This window comes from Elaeis guineensis, chromosome 11 (genome assembly GCF_000442705.2).
Source record: "Elaeis guineensis isolate ETL-2024a chromosome 11, EG11, whole genome shotgun sequence".
NCBI classification, from domain to species: domain Eukaryota; kingdom Viridiplantae; phylum Streptophyta; class Magnoliopsida; order Arecales; family Arecaceae; genus Elaeis; species Elaeis guineensis.
This window is the reverse complement of record NC_026003.2, coordinates 117,607,837-117,632,766: the sequence shown is the minus strand read 5'-3', so window position 1 is coordinate 117,632,766 and position 24,930 is coordinate 117,607,837. Positions and strand designations below refer to the sequence as shown.

At 38.7% G+C, this 24,930-nt stretch overlaps 2 protein-coding genes and 1 pseudogene across 4 annotated transcripts; all 3 read left to right on the top strand.

Moving 5' to 3' along the window:
- Positions 1-2,501: 2,501 nt before the first annotated feature.
- LOC105053906 (mitochondrial pyruvate carrier 4) lies at positions 2,502-9,285 on the top strand. Of its 3 annotated transcripts, XM_073245728.1 has the most exons (8): positions 2,516-2,659; positions 5,194-5,303; positions 5,601-5,689; positions 6,566-6,664; positions 6,791-6,843; positions 6,914-6,977; positions 8,093-8,166; positions 9,002-9,285. In XM_073245728.1, exons 3-7 carry the CDS (start codon positions 5,644-5,646, stop codon positions 8,158-8,160), a joined length of 330 nt encoding a protein of 109 aa, XP_073101829.1. In that variant the 5' UTR covers positions 2,516-2,659; positions 5,194-5,303; positions 5,601-5,643; the 3' UTR covers positions 8,161-8,166; positions 9,002-9,285. The 3 variants fall into 3 exon arrangements, with proteins under 3 accessions (XP_073101828.1, XP_010933547.1, XP_073101829.1); XM_073245727.1 differs by lacking the exon at positions 5,601-5,689 and having other exon boundaries at positions 2,502-2,659; XM_010935245.4 differs by lacking the exons at positions 5,601-5,689; positions 6,914-6,977 and having other exon boundaries at positions 2,503-2,659.
- An 8,774-nt stretch (positions 9,286-18,059) lies between these two features.
- LOC105053907 (FCS-Like Zinc finger 1) lies at positions 18,060-19,130 on the top strand. The gene is made up of 2 exons (XM_010935247.4): positions 18,060-18,461; positions 18,702-19,130. Exons 1-2 carry the CDS (start codon positions 18,196-18,198, stop codon positions 18,898-18,900), a joined length of 465 nt encoding a protein of 154 aa, XP_010933549.1. The 5' UTR covers positions 18,060-18,195; the 3' UTR covers positions 18,901-19,130.
- Positions 19,131-23,897: 4,767 nt separating this feature from the next.
- On the top strand, positions 23,898-24,655 carry LOC114914619 (beta-amylase 3, chloroplastic-like; annotated as a pseudogene).
- The last annotated feature ends 275 nt before the right edge of the window (positions 24,656-24,930 follow it).

Below are 24,930 nucleotides of genomic sequence, written 5' to 3'. Positions count from 1 at the left end.
ACGATCCATTTAGAAAGATCTGTTAATCTGTTTTAACCTATTTAATTTGTTTTAGCCTGTTTTAACCTGTGTAATCCATTAACCTATTTTAACTTATTTAGTTAAACATGTCAAAATAAGTTACGCAGGTCAACCCGCTTAAGATACAAATTTATCGTGTTATAAACGAGTCAATCTATTTATGATCCGAACCCATTTATTTCAAATTCGAACCTATCTAAGTACGTGTCGTATCGTATCGTATCCATATCAATGGGTCATGTCAAAAATTACCGGCCTTAAATAAGCTGATAGATGAAGAATTCGTTGGGTTCTTGGGCTAACAAGTTGCCATTGGGATATTGGGAAGCAAGTTAGTAACTTAATTAGGAAGTGGAGACCTATTTTATGTTGAGTCTTCCATATTTCTCCAATGTTAATAATTAAATATATTCTTCTAATTATTTCTAGAAGCAGTTGCAAAATACATTAATAATCTCTAGATCTAAATTTCTTGTGCTAGGACTCCGAGAAATTGGTGTTGTTGACTTGGAAGGCTAGAGAATATAATTAAAAAAATCTTAAATCTTAAGAGTTTTATTTACTTAGGAGGAGCAAGTCCGCTTTATTTTGTTGGATTTTATTGTGGTGCTCTAAAGGATATTTTGATCTTTTGATTTTTTAACTATTTCTGATCATTCGATTAAATATGGACCACTCAGATTTTAGCTCGATGGAATATCCAGATACATGACTGGTGCAGTAAATATTTTAATGATTAAGATTATTTCTTACCATGATCAAATTATTTTTTTTTTTCAAAAAAAATCTACTCTTCCTTCGTGGGCCATCGAAGGAGATGAACGCGGAGGAGCCACGGACGTCGAGGGTTGGGGAGGAAGGAGAGGAGGCAGCTGCAGCGATGGCGGAACAGAAAAGCTACAGATTGTAGAGGATTGGGGCGGGGGGGGTGGTGGTGCAGAGAAGCCACAACCGTGGAGGGGCAGGGGGTTGGGGGGTGCCGGTCGTGGAAGGCCGTGAAAGGGGGTCGGCGGTACGGAGAAGCCACGGTCGTGGAGGGGCGCAGGTTAAGGGGTGCGGGCCGTGAAGGCTGGGGAGAGGGGAAGCGGCGACGGCGTGGAAAAGCCACGACTGGGAGGGGTGTGAGTTGGGGGGTGCGGCGCAGAGAAGCCGCAAGCCACGGGGGACGCCAGGTGGTGGGGGCGAGGGGATGTGGTTGCGATGGCATGGAGAAGCCTTGAGGGGAGAGGGCACACAGGGTCGGGGGTGGGTGCAGAGTAGTTGTGGCCATCGGGGGTAGGGTGAGGGGACGTAGAGTAGCGACGGATGCCAAAGGAGGGAGTGTGAAACTGAGAGAGGAGGCGTAGGCCATGGGGGGGGGGGGGTTGGTGGCACGGGGGAGGCACGGGCCATGGGAGGGCGCACGAGGAGGAGTGAAAGAGGCTCGGGGTCTCAAGGGAGCGTGGAGGAGCCGCAGGTGGCGTCGACGGCCGAGGAGGTAGGGTGAGGGTTGGGTGCGGTGAAGCTTCGGGCAGAAAAAAAAAAAGAAGAGAAAAAATAAAATATTATTTTTTAAAATAAAATATATAAAAATTAATGTGCAATGTCATCATTATTTTTTATAATAAAAAATTATAAAAAAGCATTGTTGCATAATCTTATTTTGTTTTGGATTAAAAATCTCAAAATCAAGTTTAGAAAGAAGATGACCATATAATATAAGGCCTCAGATCCACTACAAGTTAGTTGGTTACACAATTTTTTATTTTGCTTTCCCTCAATGAGTAACCTATTAAAATAGCTTACGGCCATCCATGGTATAGAAAGCTAGGATGTCATCTATAATACGGTTTTACTGTATCAATTTTTAATGTGTTTGTAGATTTGGTTGAATTAATCCTTATCTAAACCTTTGATCGAAGTTTTCTAAAAATGGAGAGGATGTAAATTAGGTTTGAAACTTTATATTTTATTATGTTTCTGGTGAGATTATGATTCTAGATTCAAATCTCAAGCGATGTTAGATTTTCCTCTGTTTATAGTAAAGAGCTTCCAACTCACGACTTATTTCTATTTTTTAAAAATAATATAATATAACATCATTATTTCAAAACATAAAGCACTTTTTTTTACTAGGAATACTTATTAAAAATAAATTATTATTCTGACCGAATAAACGGTAAGGATGTCAAAATAACAGCTGCCATGCACGATCCGCGACGCCTGAGAACCGCCCGTTACTGTGAGCCTCTGTTTTCTCTGAATAATGTAACGGACAACTCCCGAAATCCGACAAAACGGCAGCCATATTATACCGTAGTTTCTTGTACCGATTTCACCCGCTTCCATTTAACCACACGAAATGGTTTGTGGCCCAATCAAAAAAACCAGGAGAAAGCTCCGTTGCCTTCACTCACGAGGCGATTGGGTGGTTAACGTACGAAAACAAATGTTCCACCAATCACGTCGTGCCATATGGTATTAAAGAGCATTTGGTACCTTGTCTTGGGAGCCGTAGCATTGCTCTACCCGCAGCGTTAACGACCTGCTCCAAGCCGTGGTAAGAGAGGATCATGTCCTCCCTTTCATCGGCTCCCAACAGTACCCGAGCAGTAACTCCGGGGCAGAGAGAGTCCCACGCCGCCCCCTCCGACGAAAGGTCAGATCTCTTTCTCTCTCCGATCAATCCGTGCGTGTTAATGACGATTTAGGGTTTTTTTTTGGTTGCCGAATCTGATCTCCTGAAACCTAATCAGGCCCTCTTGTTATCTGATTTCCTTCATTTCTTTCCAATCGAAAATGATCCATCATAATACCTTTTGTTCATCAAGAAATCTTGGAGAGATTCATGTGGATTGCTGAAATTTCTTGTGTCGTATGGTAATTTCCTTCTGGTTCTTTTGATTCAAGATGTGAATTAAGTTTGATGTACGCTTTATGGAAGTTAAATATCTGGTAACTTACCCAGAGTTCGAAAAACTGTAGTTAAAGCGATTTGTTTAATAGAAAAGAGAAACGTAGAGTGTGCTGATTAGACTGCACGCATAACAGCTTTTGATTGTTTTTGAGACATAAAAGACATTGATGAAGTGGTAATCAACCTCCATGTTGATGTTCGTATGCGGAATTGAGGGAGCTAACGATGTTAGTGGTTTCCCGATGCAATAGCTGTCCACTCACAAAGAAAGAGACAAGATCTTGGAGCTGAGAACAATCCAAGATTGTTTAGCAGCCATAGTGGATTGCAGTTTTCGTAACAAGTAATAGAAGGGTGGAAACGAGGTCATTTTTTAACCTGATTGCTTTAATCTGCTAGGTGACAAGCTTATAATAGCCAAGAAAAGTTGAGAACTCCACGATGCAAATTAAATTGCCTCATCGTGATTTTATGTACATGACCTAAACCTCAAAAAAAAAAAAAAATGTACATGACCTAGTCATGAATATCTGGAGTCTTTTAAGTTTTAGTAGAATTCTTTCAGAACTTTTTGGACGTTTCATGCTCTTTAAGAGGATGGAAGAGACCCTGGACAATATGATGCTCCTTAAAGAATGTCTCAGTTATTTTTTCTTGGCTTTTTTATCTTTTTTTCTAATAGTAATTGATGTTATTTAGATTTCACTATACTTTTTATCCAGAACTGATGAAGCAAAACCATTGAAATGTTAGAAGGATATTGTTAAGATCTCCAATGCATTATGAAAGATCTACTGTAACAGTTAAATGTTCTTATCATTTTCTTAAAGCAGATAGAAGATTCATGGTTAGTAGTTGATTGTTGATCTTAGTTCTTTAGAATTAGAAGTTTCACATCAATTGGGAGCAACAAAGCCATCACATGCTTCATTTATTTTTTAAAAAATTGAACTTTGTTTAACCACATGCTTGTCTTACCTCTTTGAATCTTTGAATGATCCCTGTTTCAAAGTTTTTCTGTGTCCGACTGTATTAATTTGGCTTAAATTTCCTTTGAAGACAGTCTTCAAATGATTTAGGAGAAAACAAGTTGTTTAAACCTACCTGGATGGTATGATGATTTTCAAATTGTCATGTTAAGTTCTAAAAATATTGATAGATGCAGACATATACCATAGTGCATTGTTATGATATGGTGTAGTGTCATATTACATGATATACAGACTATGTGTACTGGTAACCTCATAGGGCTCTATGGATTTTATGAAATGGTACATCACAGCATACTTGCCTAAAGCATAAAGCTGGAACTGGTAGCTTGGTATCATCCAACATGTATTTCAAATCCTTGACTTGAACTTTCGATGACCTGCTGGATGAAAAGAGGGTTGAGGAGTATTTTGACATTTTTACTCCAATGCTCTGAGAATTTTTCCCCCTGTCTAACTTGGCAACATGGATACACCCCTTATATATGATTAGCCTGTGAAGGGCCTTCAGTATGAATATTCTGATCCTCTGATAGGCGCTAATTAGACATCTAGGTTTTCTCCAATGCCCTTATGCAGCAAATACCGAGTGCAAGGTGATTCAAATGTCTCGCTAATCCAAAATAGAGCTTGAAGTGGACACTCTTACTATTTAGACTTAAGTTTTTCTCAAAATTTAGGTTGGAGTAGCAACTCCTTTTATATTTGTAAATGTGAGTAACTTTTATGCAATAAGAATTGCAATTTTTCTGTGTGAGGCAGCCTGTGAAATTATTTTTCTACTCATCAAATTATTATTTTCTTAGCAATATCTTTCTTTTAACTTTGAGGTGATTTTATTTCTGCATTTCAAACTGAACATGCATGTGATCTCCTATTAAATCATCACTTTTCAAAATGTGTCTGATTGAAAGTTTTAAAAATTAGAAAGCCAATTGATGGTCAATAGTGGCATGGTTTTATTTGCACTACCTGAGCTGAGGAAGGGAGACATGTGAGGTGCAAGCAAACCAACTACTTTATTCTCATTTGCTTGTAGCACTATGTTTGAGGTATTAAGAGAAGTTAGAGAGTGGAGTGTTTGCCAAATCAATATGTCTATGCTAGAAATCCAGTGCCATCTGTATTTCATATAATCAAATAGAATTATTTAATAGGAGCAAGTATGCCCATCCTTTATTTCGGGTCCAGGGTCTGATCTTTTTGTACTGATTTTCTTTGGCATTTATGTTTTTCTATATTGTTGATTATGCTAAACAACATCTCTTTGTTGGGCTTTCCTTTCAGGCTGGAAGGAAATTGACGTACAAGAAAGAAGTGTCAGAAAAGGCAGGTGGTTGAGATGGCAGCATCAAAAATTCAAGCTCTATGGAACCACCCAGCAGGCCCTAAAACCAGTTTGTCCTTTTCCCTCTCCCTTTTCCCCTGTCGCAGTTTCTTCATCTCATTCTAATCCTATTCATGATGCTTCTTTTTAAAAAAAAAAAAAAAAAAAAATCTAAATTCTCCTGCTATGATAGTGTTTGGTTTTAGCTTTTCAAATCAAATTCATTTGCATCTTGATATCAATATCTTTGTGGATGATAATTTCTTATAGGATACTCTGTTTCTTATTCCCCTGGGTTACCACGAGAAATATTTTAGTTAGTTTAAAGACTTATGAATAATTGATTGCCAAACATGCATTGATTTAGGCCTATGGACATGACTGAGAATACACAGTGGGATTACTGCTAGATGAGGGAAGATTTCCATGATATAGCATGTGGATTCTTGGACTCAGGTGTATCTATTTTTCATTTATATGTTATTATGAATTTAGAAATTCTGGATGTTTATTATTCATATAATTTCCCTGCATCTTCTATGTGAGATATTCAGAAGAATGTGCATTTATTTTAAAATGGTGGTGGTGTGGAAATGTGGAAATCTAGTTTCCTGCCTGACTTTTCTTATTGTACTTCTAGGAAGTAACTGTTGGCATGTTTTGAACTAAGAGCAACATATGTAACTGGAAACAATATTTTGTCTTCAACAGTGAGGTGAATATTCTGAAGTTATAATATTTATTTCAGTTTAGTAAGAAGAAATATTTCAGATTCTGGTTCATTGGATTTCAAATCTGTGGCAGAGACACCTGTTTTTCGTGATATTCAGTAGTTCTGTTTAAAATGAGCAAACAAAGAATTTTGGAATCACATATTCTGGGGGAGAAAAATCCTGATAACTTTGATCTAATTACTGCTAGTAGAAAATTTCTTCATCCACCAAGTTATGCTGTAGTTTTGAAGAACTAGACTTGGTGTGTGGTTGTTGTCAACAACATAAACTGTTAAGCAATTGCATCGTTCTAGTGAGAAATACAAGTATTATTGTTCTTTCACACTCTTTTTGAGTAAGTTTTGTAGACACCAAATTTAACTCATCAAATAAACAATGGTTTCAAATATTCTCTTTTCTCATCCTTTTTGTGAAATTACACATAACCTGGAACACTGATCGGGAGCTTGATATGTAGATATGATTGAAAGTTAAGTAGAAAGATTCGTATGAATTTTTTCTTCTTGTTTTTGTAACTGTTTTCTTAGATCTTTCTCTGATTAACCTGCATACCTTTTATGTTTATCTTTCACAACTGTAATATGGTTCTTAACTACAGTTCATTTCTGGGCCCCAACTTTTAAATGGGGTATAAGCATTGCAAATGTCGCTGACTTCTCCAAGCCACCTGAAAAAATTTCCTACCCTCAGCAAATTGGTATGCGGACCCTGATATTAAAACCATTTTGACACATTAAACCATTTGGAATAGCCTTGCTTTTCTTTTGCTTTCCTCAAGTTGATTTTGATTCTGAACATTTGTCTTCATGTTTTTGTTATCCAGCTGTTACTTGCACTGGGCTCATCTGGTCACGTTACAGCATGGTAATCACGCCAGTAAGTCTTCCATAAAGGATCTATAGTCATTCATTCAGAACTATATCTTATACTTCTCATGTTTTTTAAGGTTGTCCTATCGCAACCTGGGTTTCCAGGTTTGAAACACGGAAATAGCCTCTTTGCATGCATGGGTAAGGCTGCATACATCTGACTCTCCCCATTATGGGAGCCTTGTAGACTGGGATGCCGTTTTCTTTGAACTTCCTATGTCTTTTAAGAGCTGTATAGCTTCATGATTAATTATTTATTTTCTTAACCATATGCATGCAACTAACCAATTTCTGTTGTTGTTAGTTTTTGTATTATAGTATTGTTTGCTTAGAAGTTTAATTGTTAGTGTTCAACCCTTCACTGACCTGATGTGTCTAAATAGTTTAATTTTTATACAGACACAGCATTTTAACTATAAAAGGATTTCTTGGAAGCTAATTAGAACTGCCACTTTGTGGTTTGCTAGTCCCCATCATGCCTTGGTATTATAAAGGGAATGTATTGTTGGTGTGGCTATCTGATTAGTGGTTTCAAGTGGCATAAATATGCTCAAACTTTACCAAGTCAGTACACCAACCTGGGGTTTTCAATAGCTGGTTATGTAAAGTATCTACTGCACTGAATATTTATTCAAAAATAATTTTTAAAAAAAGACACAAATGGTCCTCATTATGGACAAAATGTTCTCCAGATCATGTGTTCCTAACCCTCCACTTGGACCTTAAGGGTTAAGATTATCACTTCTCGAAGGAGATTTTATATTTATTATGTAAAGGTATGATTTGACAGCCTTAAAGGCTTATCTATAAGAACAAAAATGAAAAAAGATGTAATCTTTTTACCTTTAATAGGAAAGATTAATGAAGAAGGATTTCTAAAACCTAAGATGTAGTTAGGACAAGCTTATTGGTTATGGCTGTAATCACTTGTTTGCTTTATCTGATGAACATAGAATTAAGCTCATGGACTTGTATATGCAGGAAATTCTGAGAAGCCTATTAACCCCTTTTGGTATTCAGGCAACTGTTTTATATTGAAAGAAATATATTAATCAGCAGATGTGTTCTAACACAACGAATGTAGCTAAGAAGCTATGCTCTTCCTGCATTTAACAATTTTTACCTGATAATGTTATTTGCTGCAACAAAGTGAGGTGTTTTACATATTACACCTGCTGACTTTTGTATCAAGAGGATCCTTGTGCCATTACTTGCTACTGATCTTATTCTCTTGGTTTGACTTTGTAATATTTCAGAAAAACTGGAATCTTTTCAGTGTAAATGTTGCAATGGCTGGGACAGGCCTTTATCAACTTTTTCGTAAAATTAGGTATGCTTGAGTTTGCTTTCACTACAATTTGTTTCATAAATGGTTAATGCCTGTTATAAACATGAAGTATAGCAAAATTTTTATTTTCACAGGACCTTTTTACCAACCAAGTCTATTATATAAGCAGTGGGCAACTATAGCTCTACATTACCTTGTAAAAAATGTTCCTATAATCATTTGCATTTGAGCTTATGGATCCTGATGTCATTGCAGTTAGAAAGAGTCCCTAAGTTGAGAATTTAATTACGGTTTTAATTAAAGATTATTGTATTGAATTCAATAACTTGAAGGCTGCAATTTGATAATCTGGCTTTAGTTTTCAACTTTACATGCGTCTAATGATGTATAGTGTTTATTTTCAAGGGCAAAGCAAAAGAACCAGTCTTTTCCCATCACCACTATGAGTAGGTGGGAATCCTAAGTAGCTGGAAAAAAAGGCTCCTTCATTGTTCATGTTGGGAATCATTGATTGACATCTTTGCTTGTCCATAGAAAGATTGGGTCTGTTAGTAAATATTGTCGGAGCATCATATAACCAAGATACTTAAGACACATTATTCCAATGCTGCTTTTCATGAAATAGAACCTAGTTAATTTGCCATATACCACTTCTATTACATCTCTACTACTAATTATCTTCAGGCATCGTGGATTATGAGTGTACAAAGTGAACAATAACATGTCCATTTCTATTCGACTTTTTCCTTCCTTGCTAATCACTTGGCAAATCCATAGTTTGCTGTTGCTGTGGTACTAAATGCAGACTTGCTATTTGCCCGTCTGTCAGAATTTTTTTGAACCTTAAAGTGGTCTCACATTCATTTTAATTTTTCAGGCATGATTATTCTTCTGAGGTACAAGGAGTACCTGTGAAAGAATGAAAAATATCATTCCGGACCTTGCCAGTTTTGGGGTGAGCTTGTTTAAATAGGAGCAACACTGTAGTGTTTGTGAAGTTTACCATGGTTATGGTTTCAATTCAACAATGTGTTAGTGAAGTTTGTTATGTTGCTTATGGGTCAAACTCAACAATATACTCTTGTTTCTCGAATATGGAAGAATGAAAACATTCCTTCCATATGAAGGCCTGCATTTTTATTACGAGCAGTAGTTTGGTAATCGTGTTTGTAGCTGGCTGCTCTCATTCACGATCTGCTTTGTGTTCTTGGCTTGTACTTATTAGTGAAAGCAACAAGGTGTAGGTAAGGTGAGTTTATTTATTTATTTGGTTTTTGATCACAGTAGGTAAGGTGAGTTAAAAATGCCTATTATTATTTCTTCACCAGAAAAGCAAAAAAAAAAAAAAAAAAAGGAGAGAGGAAGCTATTACTTAAAACAAAAGGGCCTATTTCAGGAGGTAATATCACTAAATGTAAGGTCTTTTATTTGAAAACATCACCTCATTACCATGCGGTTCGTCATGGGGGAAGAGGGAGAAATGGGAAAGAAATAAAGAGGAGAATAGAGGGAGACCTCCGGGCCAGCCCCTGGTCCACTACCACCAAAATTCCCGAAGCCCAGCCCACCGCATGAGAAGTCTCCGAGCGAAAACTCAAGTCTCAACAAACGGTTGGATAATTCGTCCTTTCTACTTCATTTTTGTTCATGGAAACATATGAAGTCTTAGTTTGCAAATGAGGCTTTCTATCTCTTGCATAAAGTAGGTTGGTTCATCTCAGTGATATATATGGGACTGATTCACCAGCTCCAAAGTTTATTTTGGTTTCAAAATTTGTACCTCTCGTAAGTGCTGTCAAGTTATTTTCTGAGACGTTGAGCTCGGGAAGTTATCATATCTTGATACATATACAAGCCTGAAGCATTCCATGTGTCTCTTGATACTATATATATATTACGCGCATCTTCTTCCTTAGTGTTCCCTCACACCCTTCATGGATGTGGTCTTCCCTGATATTTGATGGCTTCCCATTTTCACTGCCATAGGTAAGATGACCATGGGGAACCCTTTCAGTATTTTCTCCATACTAATCTCTCAAAATTGGAAAAGATTATTAGGCCAAATGAGTTTAGAAGGTGTCAAAATAAGATTATGCTGAGGTGCAGTTGTATAATTTTTTCTGTGGAAAACTTTTGTCAAGCATGTTGTAAAGATCCTACTTTTCAATTATAAATCAGCAATCATTTCCCACGAACCATGGTGATGTTGATTGATCAATTTGGTCTCTGGAAACAGTCATTACAGTAAAGCTAATATCGAATCAAAATCAGATAAAGTGGACCTTTGGCAATTCAACTTGTCTTGATTGAAATCTAATGTTAAGCTGGTTTGAGATGAATTTGTGGATCTAGATTCTGATTTACCTGAACCACTCCCTGTTCTTTTTTTCCTTTTTTTAAAACCCTTCAATCACAAAGTTTCTTTTTTAATTTAGATTAAGTAAATCATTATATTCTTTACATCACCATTATTTCATGAAATATATTAGCATCGCTTACATCACAAGAGAACCTTATTCTTCTTCAGGGGAATCAATTAATATAATATGAGATTCGGTTCTATTGACAGCTCAGCTTTTCATGATATAAAGTTGGAATTGACTTAAAGAACAAACTTGAAACAATGGTGATCGAGGAAACCAGTTATGCTGATTCCTTTCTTAACTAAGCTAATATATTTCATAGCATTATTTTTTCAAAAAAAAAAAAAAAAACTTTCCAGGCACCAATTTTTCAACCCTATGCAATTTATTTGATTTCCAGAACAAATGTCACGTTCCTCTCATTTTACTCAAGCACTCAATGGAGCCATCTATACCGCAAAAATGGGATTCGGATTCCTTGATGACGCTTAAACTAACTGCAGCAAAGCCATGGTTCGACGGTATCCAAACACGCGTCCCGTTACACGAGTATCGAGGGAATCCTTGAGACTACCAAGAAATTTCTTTTCCATTAACAATGAGATCAGATCATGGGATTATGGTGAAAGCAAGAAGAGGGAAGTGGACTGATGCTTGGCCCGAGGCTTGAAGCGCTCCGAGTCGACACCTTCCGATACTTCACCTCCCAAGGAAAAGACATGGAACTCGTATTGGATTATTTTAGCAATCGAGCTCACGGTGGTCGGCGAAAGAGACAACTAATTTATTCTTTTAAAGAAAATAATGAGAAAAAGTATAGAGAGGGAGAGAGAGAATAGGTTCGGGGAACCGGGACATGCTGCATGCAGAGGGAACACGTGTGTGTTGAGACAATGGCGGCACGTGTTTGCGTTAGCGCAAACACCGGGGGTAATTATGGGCCGAGCACTGGGCAAAAGAATTAACATAAAATTTCCAAAAAAAAAAAAGAAACCAACCTTGAGAGAGTTAACCACAAATCACATAGCCAGCCTCATCTAATCTCCATCCACCTTACGCGCAGGGTTAAAAATAGATTGGACTGAGCTGGGCCACATATTTGTCTGAGTTTGATCTGAAATTTTTCTCGAAATTTTGGATCAGACTTAGATCTTAACTTTTTGGAAAATCCAAATCTAAGTCTCGCTAAGATGAAAGTGGAGCTGTTGTAGACAAGAAGTCTTGTGGCAGCAAGAACGAGATGATGCTGCTATCAATGTTGTTCAATGAGCTGGTGGTAGCCACTTGGCAGTCGAGGTGGGCTTTGGTCCCATTAGCATGCTGCTTAACGAGAGGAGCATTAGGCTAGGCCAATCATGGTGATGGAACCATAGTCGATCATTAGACATCACAATGATGGAGTAAAAGAAAATATGAACGAGTACGAAGATGAAACGGAACCTCAATAGAACCACAATTGATTGACAATAGGGGGCTCAGCTTCATCTTATTTGGATCGACAATTGGCAACTGGTGATGAGGGACCAGCTTCAAGTATTAGAGTGGTGGTGGAGGCGAAGAGAGGAGAAGTTGAGAATAGAAAACCTTATATGAGTTTTGATTAAGGATCAGGCTCTTGGATAGGAGCGGAGCCCAACAAACTCAAGAGGATGAACCTATTTTGCTTCAAGAGTTGAGACACTTTGGAACTAGGCTAGGCTAGACAAATCCATTTTGCCAAATCAATCAGATTGAATCTGAGGAGGATGCATCCATTTTGGAATTGAACTGGGCTCGATCCAGGCCTGAGTTCAAGCTTCGTTTCCGAGCTTGGACTTGGATAAGGGCGTAAGCTGGACCAATGATAAACCCAAAGTCAGTTCGAAAGAAAAATAGATTTTGTATTTAAATCCAAATCTGATCGTGACATTTTTAGGTTAAACCCATGGCAGATCTAAAATCGGTCCAGATTAATGGGCCTCAAGCAGGCCCAAGCCTAGTTCCAACCTTAGCTACGAGACAGTTAAAAATATTGTAAATAAGAATATGGTTGGCATCAAAAAAAAAAAAAAAAAAGGTTGTAATATATCTTCTTTGAGCATACTTGTAACAAAAGTTTACCAACTCCTTGCAAGATTTTCAGCAGTCAAATGCGTTAATAAAACAATCCATTTTTAACTGCTAAAATGATTTGTCCGAACATTTCCTTAACATGTTTTTCTGCAAGAATTAAGTAAACAAACATAACCGGCAATTCCTTAAGATAGACTAATTAGACGGACAAGACGTAAACTTCAATGACCTCATAAATTTTGTACGCCGGCAACAAATCCAGCACTAGTTTTGATTCCTAGACTATATATTATGTTCCCACCTCAATTAATATATCCACAAGCGTATGGACAGAGAACAATGATTTCACGGGGCATAAGATCCAACAACAAGAAATTTTCTGCGCACCACCGAACGTAGACTTATACCTAATAAAATGCACAACTAGGATGAGTCACCTCTACACCAAAGTTCATGTGCTCTTCACTTTATAAAACTATAAACCCCTTCTTCCACAAAGCCTTGTTATATTATTATAAGATTCTGATTCCTTTGGAGACGTCTAAATAACATGGGCAAAAGCCATAGACCCATGGTGTCCAACCATGTGTCCTCGTACGTGGCCCAAGGGAATCCTCAAGGCCATCAACAAACTATTTTTTTTTTTGTACATGACAACATGTGGTACTAAAGAAAACATAAAGAGAAAGGGTAAGATGGCGGAGGTTACCACCTTGAAGCGCGACACCTTTCCATCATCCCACTTATTTTATAGTAGGTCATTAGGAAAACGGAGGGAGAAGGCAGACACAGAGGGGCTGGGGCTGCAAGGAGTTGTTGGCTGGTGAGGGGACACACGTGTGCTGTGTCTGATGGAGATCCTTCCCACGTGTCTCGGTCAATTATGGGCCACGCAATTCGGGTGAAGTTTTATGTTTTGTTAGCGAAGATTGAGAAGAGCTGCTAGCTCACGTTGGACCCCAAAATCTCTCTACACCGTTCTCTTTATTAAAGAAAGCATGCACCTGGTTGGATGTGGGTCAGCACCATGTGATGTCTTTTTTATAATCAGTTTATTATATTTAGTTCACGGAGATTACTTAGCTTAACACAATGTGTGTTTGTTTAATCCCATGCATGGTTTCACATGATGGTGGCCCGAACCAAATGACTGAAGCCTTGGCCCAAGCTCAGTCTATAGGTTGGGATAATGGTTGATACTTTGTCGCCATATTAACTATTGGAACATATTTTGCACGGATTTCAAAGCAACTTAATTCTTTTTTTTCTATTTGTCTTCACAGATCTTGAAGTAGATATTGTGCACTCCAATGATGATCGTCGCCAAAGAAGGGGAATCATTCTTCCGTGCGAAAAACACAATCTAAAACCCTTAGCCTATTCATTCTCGGCTCTCTGAAGAGTTAAGCTACCTTCAGCGTAGCTTAGAAAAGAAAAAATTTGATCCATTCTTTCTTGTAATAAAGGTGAATCCCTTTTGTTGGTAATACAGACTGAACAATTTTCTCCCTTTCCTTTGTATCAGTTTCTTTCTTTCTCTGTTCTTCATGAACCGTACCCAAAAAAAAAAAAAAAAAAACAAATCAACTATGAGAAAGCTTGAGCGTAATTTTTGGGCAACCCCATCAATGACAAACCTGGCTTTGACTACCCAATGAATGCTTAGATGAGTTTTTATGTATTCTAAGAGCATATATTTCAAATTGCTAATGTTTATTTGTTAATTCCTCCTCCATTGAATTGTACGTAATTCATGCAACTAAATTAACAATTGCGCTGTTGTTGTTATTTATAATGTCAAGGCCCTCGCTGTAAGATTGTGTTTCATCACCTTGCACTACATTAAAATATTGATTAGATCTCTATATATCTTTAGGTCCTACTATTTTTATTCCAGTTGATGTATAAGAATCTCCAAACACACACCAAAAAAAAAAAAAAGCCCCTCGAGCACATATAAATCATGACCACATGTATATAAATGCACAATTCCATCATTGATATTTCCAGTGCTACTCCATGTATATACAACTATGGACAATATATTTTATAGAAGTAAATAACGCTTCTTAATGAGTATTTAATGAAAGCCTATGTCTTTTTTTTTTTTTTTTGATAGAACTGAAAGCCCATGTCTTTGCCTGTGTTTTCTTGTATCTCAATTCCATTAAGTGGGTTAGCAAGGCGCAACAACCTCAAATGCAACCAAGTAAAAAAAAAAGAATCACCTTTTGTTGGTATTTATTTTATTTTCTTCCTCCATAAAATATGCATGACATCCATTGTTTATGTCACCATCTCTCTCATTTTCCACCAAACATGATGATTTGATACGGAAACACACAATACTTCTATTTTATATTAGAAAACCCTAAAGCTCGTTTCCATAGTTAATTTTCCTCAATATTCTTTCCCACTCTTCCCTTTGAGGCTAAAAAAACCGGAGATGACATTTTTGGTTAGTAAACGAGTGCAGTTCTTGATTGAGCAGTTTGCAAGAAGACCTGAAAAGATACAAATTCTGAAGGAAACTTCCGCAATTCTCACCAACGGGGGTAGCGGAGAGAGTTAAAATATTGGGGCAACTTTCTTACTAGCTTGGTCTTGAAGCAATTTGCTATTTCCTTGCCCAACCATTCCTAGCGATTCTCGGAGGCATTTCCTCGAACAGTATCTGTTCCGAGTGGTCAAGTCTACGGGCGTCACCCTCTTTTGGCGTTTCCAGAGGACTTACCCGCACCTTCAATAAAAATGCTGCAATAGGAAAGTAAGAACAGAAGAGAAGAAGCCCCACCATGGGCCCCGCAGCGACGTCTACTTCACGAATCTCCCGTGATAGCCCATCGTAGGCCGTCTGATTAAATCCCAGGCTAGCCGGCCACTTCTCCAAGCGGACGGTCGATGTGAGATGGGCCCGTCTCGTTTCTGTGAGTCTGGACCACGGTATTGGTGGGCCCGACGAAGGGCGCTTCCCACCTCGAATCAAATGTGTTACCGTCGTGCTAACACCCCTACTGTTGGCACCGATGGTGACTCCTACCCTAAGGGAAAGGGAAATATTAGAGCACCTAGTTTCATGAAGACGACAAATGATGCCATCACGACCGTCCAGGTCCCCAATCCATGGGCTCTCCGCCGTTTTCTCTCGGTGGTCCCTCCTAAAGCCCGTACGGGACTACAGAGTATAGATATTTCTCCTCGCACCCTTGTTTCGCGCTCTGGCCTAGCGGGTCCACCGTCGGTCCTTCATCACCGCCGTCGCTTTTGTCGATCCGCAGAATTATTCCAGATAGAGGCATAGCTTCACATTTTTTAATAAATTACAAAGAGTAATTTATACAGGTACATGATACTCCGTATAGTGAAATTTATGCGGTACTGGCTCCCTGCTTTCCGTGGCCATCAACCAATCTGCTCGTATTCATATCAAAAAAAAAAAAAAAAAACACCAAGTTGCTCGTACGAAAGGGACGGAGCAGAACAAACCGCTCTTTTTTAATCCTGATAGCGATGGAGAGGGACGCCCACTTCCCCTGTTCCACGCCCTTTCCGGTGTCCGCTGCACTTTAATCCCACCTCAATCATTCAAACACCACCATCAAGTTAAAGCTCCCCTTCGCTTTTCCCCAATCGCCCATCACGTAGCCCAAGTATCCTCCTCCGATAATAGCCGTCCGATCCAACTCCAATTTAATAACCGTTGGAATAAAAGCAAAGAACGGAGCGGACGACACGTGTGGCGGGCTACCTGGTGAGATGCCCGAAAAAGGTAAATCCACGTAACGGAAAGATCGGAGGAAGAGCGGACAAAGCGAGCTCACACGCTATTATGAGTGGGACCCACTGGGGCCCAGGTGGTATGGGCGGATGGGCCCACGGATGTGGGAAAATAAAGTTGGGGGAGGGAAACCGGGGCGCAAGACGACAAAAGCCCGGCAAAAAGAGCTGGAGGGGTGACGTAATGGGCGACCGGGAGATTGGGACCGTACCGTCGGGTGTCCACCGGTGAAAGCCGGTGGGTGAGGGAGTGAGGTGACGGGCATGTGCTGGTGGGTTGTGAGAGGTGGAATCCGAGATCTAAAGGCGGTTTTGGGATTAGGAATAGGGGCTGGACTTTTGTGTTAATTACGGGAGTGTCCCTCTTACCCGACCTGCCTTTAGGGGACTGGAGTGAGGCACTGAACCGTGATTGGTTAATATTCCGCAAGGAATATTAATTGTATATTTCTTGAGAAGTCTGGTGATGCTTCTAGATTAAATACGTGGCAGACAATCAATACCTACTTGTTCTACAACCATCCTCTTTTGTCTTTCCTCGCTGTAATTATGGAAGATGCTAAGATGGAGAGGATCATAGCTTAAATAAGTAAAAAAAAAAAATTTAAACCTCCCACAAAGAAAATTTGAGTTGAAATTGTTTCAGAGATGATGTTGCACGGCAAAACAATTTGGCATTTGGTGAAAAGTTTTAGCTACCAAGAGAAATAGAATTAAAAAGGTCACACATAAGGAACTTCTAGAAAATTTTTGGTCAATAGATAATTTTATATCAATTTAACGATAACTTATCATATGCATTTTTCAATAAAATAGATTTGATCTTTTTAAGAAAACTCTTAACACCACCGAGCTACACATCTCTATTGAATATATGTAATCACTTAGGCATGACAAAATTCAAGTCAAATATTAAATAAACTATAAAAAAGAAAGATGAAGACATTTCAAAATTTGAAATTAATAGATAATATTCATAACCGGTGTCTTCTTATTGGATTGCAACTAAAAATATTGGTAGACAAAGAAAATGATGAGGAAATTTATATTTTTAATTATAAAATAAAATTCAACAACATTGTCATATAATTTTTTTTATAGAATTAGATGGTCAAAGCTAGATATTCATATTATTTACTTACAATGCGTTCGAACTCCAGAATAAATATATGTTTGCATTCAATAAAAAACAAGATCACATAATATATCATATATTTGATTGTCAGTAAATCAATAATATATTTAAAAATATCAATAACTTGCACTCAATAAAAAATGCAACCCATAGTAACCAAATATTATCCTATAAGTAAGAACAGTCGGGTATTAATACTTCCAAATATCATGCATCACCAGGCAATTTTCTAGTCGACATAGTTTCACATCAAGATATTACAGCCAGCAACAAGATTTATTGAATTATAAAAATATACTTGTGCGTCTAGTGACCATTTGTCGGTAATCATGATATTATTAACATTTTGATTAGCCTATGGTTGATTGAAGGGCAGGGGACTCATGAAGCATGTTCGACTAAAGCAGTGGTAGTTTCGACCAAAGAAAAAAGAATAGCAGTGGTAGTCTCATAATTTGGCCAGACAAATGGAGGAACCCAGGACAAAGTTTTGCCCCGGCCAATGGGTTCGCACGAATTCCAGGAATCGGCCGCGGTTTGAAAGCCACTTGGTAGAACCAACCGAGCACACACCCTTTCTCCCTTTAATTAACCCACCGTACCACAATTATTAAAACGCCGAGCCCTCTCCGCTCTCCTCTATAACATCTCCATCTTCTTCTCTTCCCAGAACCATCCTTCTTTTTCTCTCCAAACTCGAAAGAGAAAATAAGAAACGTCCGTCAAAAACCCTAAGATCTTTTCATGGACCGCGGTTCTTTCTCTTCGTCATCTTCTTCCTCATCTGATCTTGAAGCGGGGTTTTCCGGGAGTACTGCTCCTTGCGTTATCTATCCCTCCTATTTTGGTAACAATAATAGAAGAAGAGAGAGCTACAGAGCCATGATGGGATCCCCAAGGTCGAGGTTATACTGCGACCGTCTCTCCGACGATGAGCCCCACCACTTCCTCGACTCCTGCTTTCTCTGCAAGAAGCCCCTCTTCGGCAACTGCGACATCTTTATGTACAGGTTTGTCCCTCAACTCCCACACCGAGTCTCTCTAATCATCCAGTCATTTCTGGAAAGGAGCGAGGGCACTTTTGTCAACTTACCTTTTTCCGGCGATTTGGGAGACGTGCTGGGTATTGGACGGTGACCGGTGTCTCCGGAATGACAAAAATGCCCTTAGGGATTTCTTGGAACGACTCGTATTGTGCTGGATATTATTGGGTAATTTGTTTGATTAACGGGGATGTTTTGGGGATGCAGAGGGGACACGCCGTTCTGCAGCGAGGAGTGCAGGCAAGAGCAGATCGAGATGGACGAGGCCATGGAGAAGAAGTGGAAGGTGTCCTTCGAGGCTTCTTCCAGAAAAGAGAAGCAGGCGCAGAACCAGAAGTCCAACGCCGCCAGCCCTCCCAAGGCCCAGAAGTTCCACGTCCACGCTGGAACCGTCGTCGCTAGTTAACACTTTCAAGTTTCAACACAACGTGAATACAAGGATTGAGAAAAGAAAAGAAAAATATGCAAAGAACCCAGAAGAGCATAAGTCTTTCATCCTATTGATATGGCGTGATGTGTTTTTTTTTTTCCCTTTTTTGATGTAAATTTGGGTATTGGAGGGGAGAGGTTTGTGTTCTGGGTGTTTGTGAAGTTTAATATCTTGGGACTTCAGAAGGAAATTATGAGGTTTTAGCACGCTGTTTTCCTTTTTTTTTGGAGTTCTGGATGTTTGTCACGTTTAATATCTTGGGACTGAAGAAGGAAATTATGAGGCGGCTTGTAGCATGCTGTTTTCGTTTCTGGAGTTCATTGGTAGCGGGCGCCTGGGTTTTTCCTTTTTCTTTCTTTTTTTTGGTATCAGCCGCTGAAATGATCGAGCTTTCGAATTCGATGTGGATTTTGTGGAAAAATGACAATTTATAAGAGAAATATGATGGCAACCGTGTGGTTTAATTATGCCCGACTTCACTAAAAGTGACCGGGGATTAATTAATTCCAGATCTAGAGAGATCTGGATTCCGACATTTTGTGGAGAGGATTTGGGAGCTGGAGGTGGTTTGTTCCGGCTTTGGGATCCGAATTAACGAGTGTTTTGCACCATGTAGAGGCCGGTTCTTTTTTTTTGAAGTTGGAACAGGATGGTTGCATCCATTATTGGGCACAAAATGGGGGACAGCTAATGGAGAAATTATTATGTGGACCAGATCCATCATGGACCAGTCTAATCTGGAAGCGGCACAGCGCATGTAATAGTAATCACTTTTCCTTTTTTTTTTTTTTTCTTTTCTTTTTATGCGCAATAGAAACACAGGTTAGGATGAATTTAATCTCTTTTTTCTTTTTGTTTCTCCTTCGTAGGTGCAGGAGCAACTGAATTTATTAGTAGTGGTTCATGGTGGATCTCATCCAAGTAAGCTAATATGGCAGGATGTATGTTGTAATGATCCCTTTGATATGAAAATCCATCAGACTGTGCTCTTATATATCTTTCCCATGCCTCCTCTCTTCCATTTGGGGCATATCTAGTTCCCTCTCAACTTAAAAATCTCTCTCATTATCATGAAAGACAATTTTACATCAACTTGTCCTCATCGTACCTCTAGAATATCTATCTCTTCCCCATCATCATTCGACCTGCTAACGAGAATTGAGGTCTGTCCTTGCACAAGCTTCTTATCCCTAAGACTTGCTTGCTCTATGTGAAGTGTCCCATGTTTATTTGAGAGCTAGCTGCAGAGAGGAACATCATCAATGAGGATGTTATTTGCCACAAACCACTCTCTCACCAGCTCCTATAACTTTGATGATGGTGGTGCAACAGAGACACGGGCTGATTTGGCCGCATAATTTTTGCAAGAAGCCACACCATGGCTCCGGCAAGGATTAACAATAACATGTGTTGTACCACCAACCATAGCAGCAGAAGGGGGTGGGGATGATGAATTAAATCCTTTTCCCTTAAAGCTCGCATCACTTCCATTAAATGAAAATAGGTATATACTCAAAAAAAAATATATAGGTATTTATTGATAGTCAAGAAAAAAAAAAAAAAACATAAATATAGGTGTTTATAGATCTCTGTGTTCAATCTGTTGATGAAAGGTAGATCTACCTTTTTTGGTATCACTTTGTTGCCCGTTTTTATTTTTCAAAAATCTAGAAAAAATTTGGACTAGGTTGAACATATATGTATCATAAAACCCTCTTTTTGTTTTTTTTTTTTTTATTTTAATAAATAAAAGAAGCTAAGTTAAAATTAAAATCATGAACAAAATTTATTACAGCACTGTCTACTGTAATCCAAATAACATGAGCATCCTTCAACAGATATAAACAACCCAAAACATCTATCAAGAATCCAAAATCCGAGATCCCCAAAGTTTTTTAAATCATCTGTAAAAGCGAGTAATGGCACATGTTCACATGATCTGTGGAAATACGGTCTCCAACCATGGATGGAGACATAAAAGCACCAAAATAATAAGAACGCAGTGGAGGGCAATAATAGTCCTCCCCGTGGAATTTCTGGTCTTCTCCCTGACCAAAACTGCAGGAAACTTATTAACTTAACACGGGACCCACTTGTTTCCCACTATTGACCTGACCAAGTCTTTTGAGTATACTTAATTCTGAAGTCTTCGCACTCGATGCTCTCTCACATGAATCATTGGACGGAAACAATCAAATGACGTGCCATCTTAATTTCAGATGGTGGAAGATCAAATTGTGTTGAATCTTTGGGCTGCATCAACTGTGCTATTGGTAGACTAAATGATGAAGCAAATAAATGATGGTGGGAGCTGAGACCGGTGCACGAGGGCGTTGCCTGAGAGAACAGCACAGGTGGTTACCTTCCCCTCCTCAAAAATACAGCAGCTATCACCATCGGGATCGTATTTTCATTTCCTGAAGGCTCCTATTTTTGAGATTTGTCAAGATCAATTTTAATGACAGTATCAAAAATGATAGATATGATACTGATTTTATCATCCAAAATTCGGACGACAGGTTACTAGCGGCAGAGGGATTGTATCTTTTTGATCCTTCTGTCCTGAGCAGAGCTACGAGCCGTTTAGATGGACATTATCTATACCAGACAAGAGTTGCAGACGGAGAGAATTTGCACAGAAGATGATTTGGCAACTATTTTCGACCGGATTCGACATGACACAAGACAGTTAGAGATCAATTTACTTTTCTATGACATTTAGACTTTTCTTCGAAAGTGTATCATAGTATTTTTTTGATATGTCTTTGAGAAGACGAATAGTGTGGCAGACTAGGTCATCTCTTATGGTACTGACCATACTAGAGATTTGACCTAGTGACAAGATGAGGCATGTCCATGGACCTTGCATGATCTTTTACTTTCTGATCTTATAGGGTGTATCACACTAGAGCCATGTGATCAGCCTTTATACCAATATATATATATATATATAGTAGCTACGTGTTTTACTGTGAAAATAATCAATTCATCCACGTTTGTCTAAAGTATACTGATATCTATTAATATCTCCATGCGCCAGTTAATTCCTGTGATGCGTTAGGAGGTTGTCTTGGCCGTCAAAACGCCTCTTAGATATTTGATACCTTTCATCCAACTTAAAGATTGGACTCTTGATGGAGCCATGCTGAACTTGCTGTTGGGCTATTTCGGTGATGGCCCTCTGGCCCATCACCAGCACTGTTTAGGGCCCAGGTAGCGAGTTAATCAGATGGTGATGGAGATGGCAAGCCATAAAGAATTGAAGAAAGGCAGAGAATTATGGTTTCCAATTTGACCGCCACAAAATCTTGCCCCATTGGAACTAACTGCCCCATCAAAAGAGAAAATTATTTACTTTTGCATTCAAAAACTTGTAATAGTTATTCCAAGGAAGCGATTGGTTAATTTGAGCCATCATGGTAACCCTTCATTCTAAGCAATCCATGGATAATGAATTGGTGATTCAGATAATGATGTTTCTCTTAAAATTTTGAGTAGCTTCCTTTGAGAAGGCACACATCATGTTCTCATTCCCTGGCTTCTTGTATCTTTTCTGGCTTCATAACCCCTCTTGGCTGATGACAATCTGAACCTTTCATCCCATTTCACTGTCTGCATTCGTCATGCAGAACGGGAAACAGTGCCCAGTCAATGGTGCCTTCTTGTTGTTTAGCATCTCTTCCATTAGGCAGCCTTCACCATCCAACCATCATTCTCATCTGTTACATTATAGAAGATCTTTTTCCCTTTAATTTTACCAATTAGAAATCCTGTCCTTTCTTACATCTACTTTAGAGGCTTTTAATGTTCCCAAGAAAGCAATTTTACTATGACTCCCTTCAGAAGAAAAAAGAAAAAGAAACAAAAGAAAAGGGAAAGAAAAAAAATATATATCCCTTCTCTTTCTCTGAAGAAAAGAAACTATTCGTTTACCATAACAGCTACAAACACAATTTTTTTGCACCTAATGATGACAGCTTATTTTTTAAAAAAAATGGGAAGGAAGGTGAAAAGAAAATTTTCTTGATAAGTTTTCGCGAGAGATTTTATTTTATTTTTGATAAAGTTTGTGAGAGATTCAGTGACTTGATGCGATTGTGACGAGCACCAATCCTCAATATCAAAATTCACAGCCAATAACTTACTAGAGTTCTTAACCACAAGTCTTGCAACTGGATGGTGACATCTTAGTTGCCAGATTTGATTCTTCTTATCATTCAATCCATGGTCTATTCTTGAGAATAATAGGTCGGCTATATCGAAAATCCAACATAATTTACCAAATTAATTTAGGTCCTGGATCATTAACTCCATTAAGTCCCAGAAGCATCGGCAGAACATCATGCACCCCTTTTATTGATGCTGAACATCCATATCTCCCATTTCAAGAACCAATCTTGATATGACCCCATTAAAGCCTTCAAGCAATCTTCCAACATTTTGTAATATTGCACCAATTATTCCATCAAATTATTAAGCTTCATCATTTCTCTGTTCATCTTTCATGATGACAATTGGACAAAACAGTATACAATCAAAACTGATGCTAACCTTCCGTAAATTCAAGTGGGGATGGGCCTTTGTGGGGAATAACGATATCGATCTTACACCAAGAGCAATGGAACTTGGAGGTTTTCAGGGATCAGAGAATTCCCATGCTATGACAAGTTAATATAGACCGTCAAATCTTCTGCTGCTTATTTTTTTCCTAGTAGAAGGGGAGGGAAAACACACACAGTAGCATGCAGCAAAATTCCTTTTTTTTTTTTTTAGTGAACCCTGTAGATTGAAAATTGTTTGGTATGACCATCAGTATTTAGATCATAAGGTGGATCTCCAGAAACATATGATTAAAAGAAATGTCCTCTGATCATGTGCAATGCAACAAGTTGTACGATGAAGACCAGTAAGATTTCAGACAAATTTATGCTCACATAAATCAAGTCTTTCATGAATATATGTTCTTAAAGTACATGAAAGCTTCTCTGCAAGCTGCTGCTGCTGTTGAAATGGGCATGAAGGATGGAGCAAGGGTGGACCTCATGATGCTGGGCACCCCAGCCAGTTCCCAGAGGACACTGGTTCCTTCAGAAGAGAAGGAACAGGGAACTCCATTAGGGGAAATTCTTCATTGAATGGTGCTCAGGAAAGCTAATGGAGAATGGAGACAGCATCCAAGCAGCTACAGGGGATATTCCATGGCACTGCTGCCAACCTACCTGGAAAGTTTGCAGGAATCCATTATTATTACTGGACCCGTTCTCATGCAGCAGAACTGACAACCAGGTACTATATAACACAGGATACAGGGATGGGTACTCAGATGCTAGCAAAGAGGATGTGGTATTAAAAAACTTTACATGTATGAAGATGAAAGAAAAACAACAACTAGGTCATGCAAATTTTTCATCAGAATTGCCAGTCCAACAAGTAAAGAAAGCAACCCAGACTGGAGCAAAGCCTGCAGGGAGAATGCATTGGAGAGATATCATGTTGGCAACAACTAAAGCAGATTCAGGTATTGGTTTCAGCACATTCACATATTTGAGGATGAGCAAAGTTGTTTGAAAGAGAGGATTGGCGACATTTTGTGGTGTTTGCGAAGAGCATGGCAGAAGGTGGAAGGAAGGTTTCACTTCCTAAGACTGACTCCAGGCACTCTGACCTCTATGTTGGTTTCATGGGAAGCAAAGATAGGAGTGCAGAGGGTAAGATAGCAGCAGCCATGTAAATAGACAAGTGTGCATCTATGTATACAAGGATATAATTGTATGATGTAATTAAGCAAAAATAAGATTAAAGTGAAGACAATGAACTAGGGCTTTTCCTAATGGTCATACCAGTCTACTTAGCAACGAGAGATTCCAGGTTTGAGTCTTGGATGGTGCATTCGCAGGTATATGGACCTAGATAATTACAATACAGTTGGGTCCATCCCTTTCTTGAATAGAAAAATTAAAATAAATGATGAAAGTGGAAAGAAGCATATGATCTAGGACATCCAAA

Coding starts and splice junctions, on each gene's coding strand:
- LOC105053906 (XM_073245727.1), top strand. CDS start 5,249: ATGGCAGCATCAAAAATTCAAGCTCTATGGAACCACCCAGCAGGCCCT. Junction 5,304..6,565: donor CCCAGCAGGCCCTAAAACCA/GTTTGTCCTTTT, acceptor TCTTAACTACAG/TTCATTTCTGGGCCCCAACT. Junction 6,844..6,913: donor ACAGCATGGTAATCACGCCA/GTAAGTCTTCCA, acceptor ATGTTTTTTAAG/GTTGTCCTATCGCAACCTGG.
- LOC105053907 (XM_010935247.4), top strand. CDS start 18,196: ATGGACCGCGGTTCTTTCTCTTCGTCATCTTCTTCCTCATCTGATCTT. Junction 18,462..18,701: donor TGCGACATCTTTATGTACAG/GTTTGTCCCTCA, acceptor TTGGGGATGCAG/AGGGGACACGCCGTTCTGCA.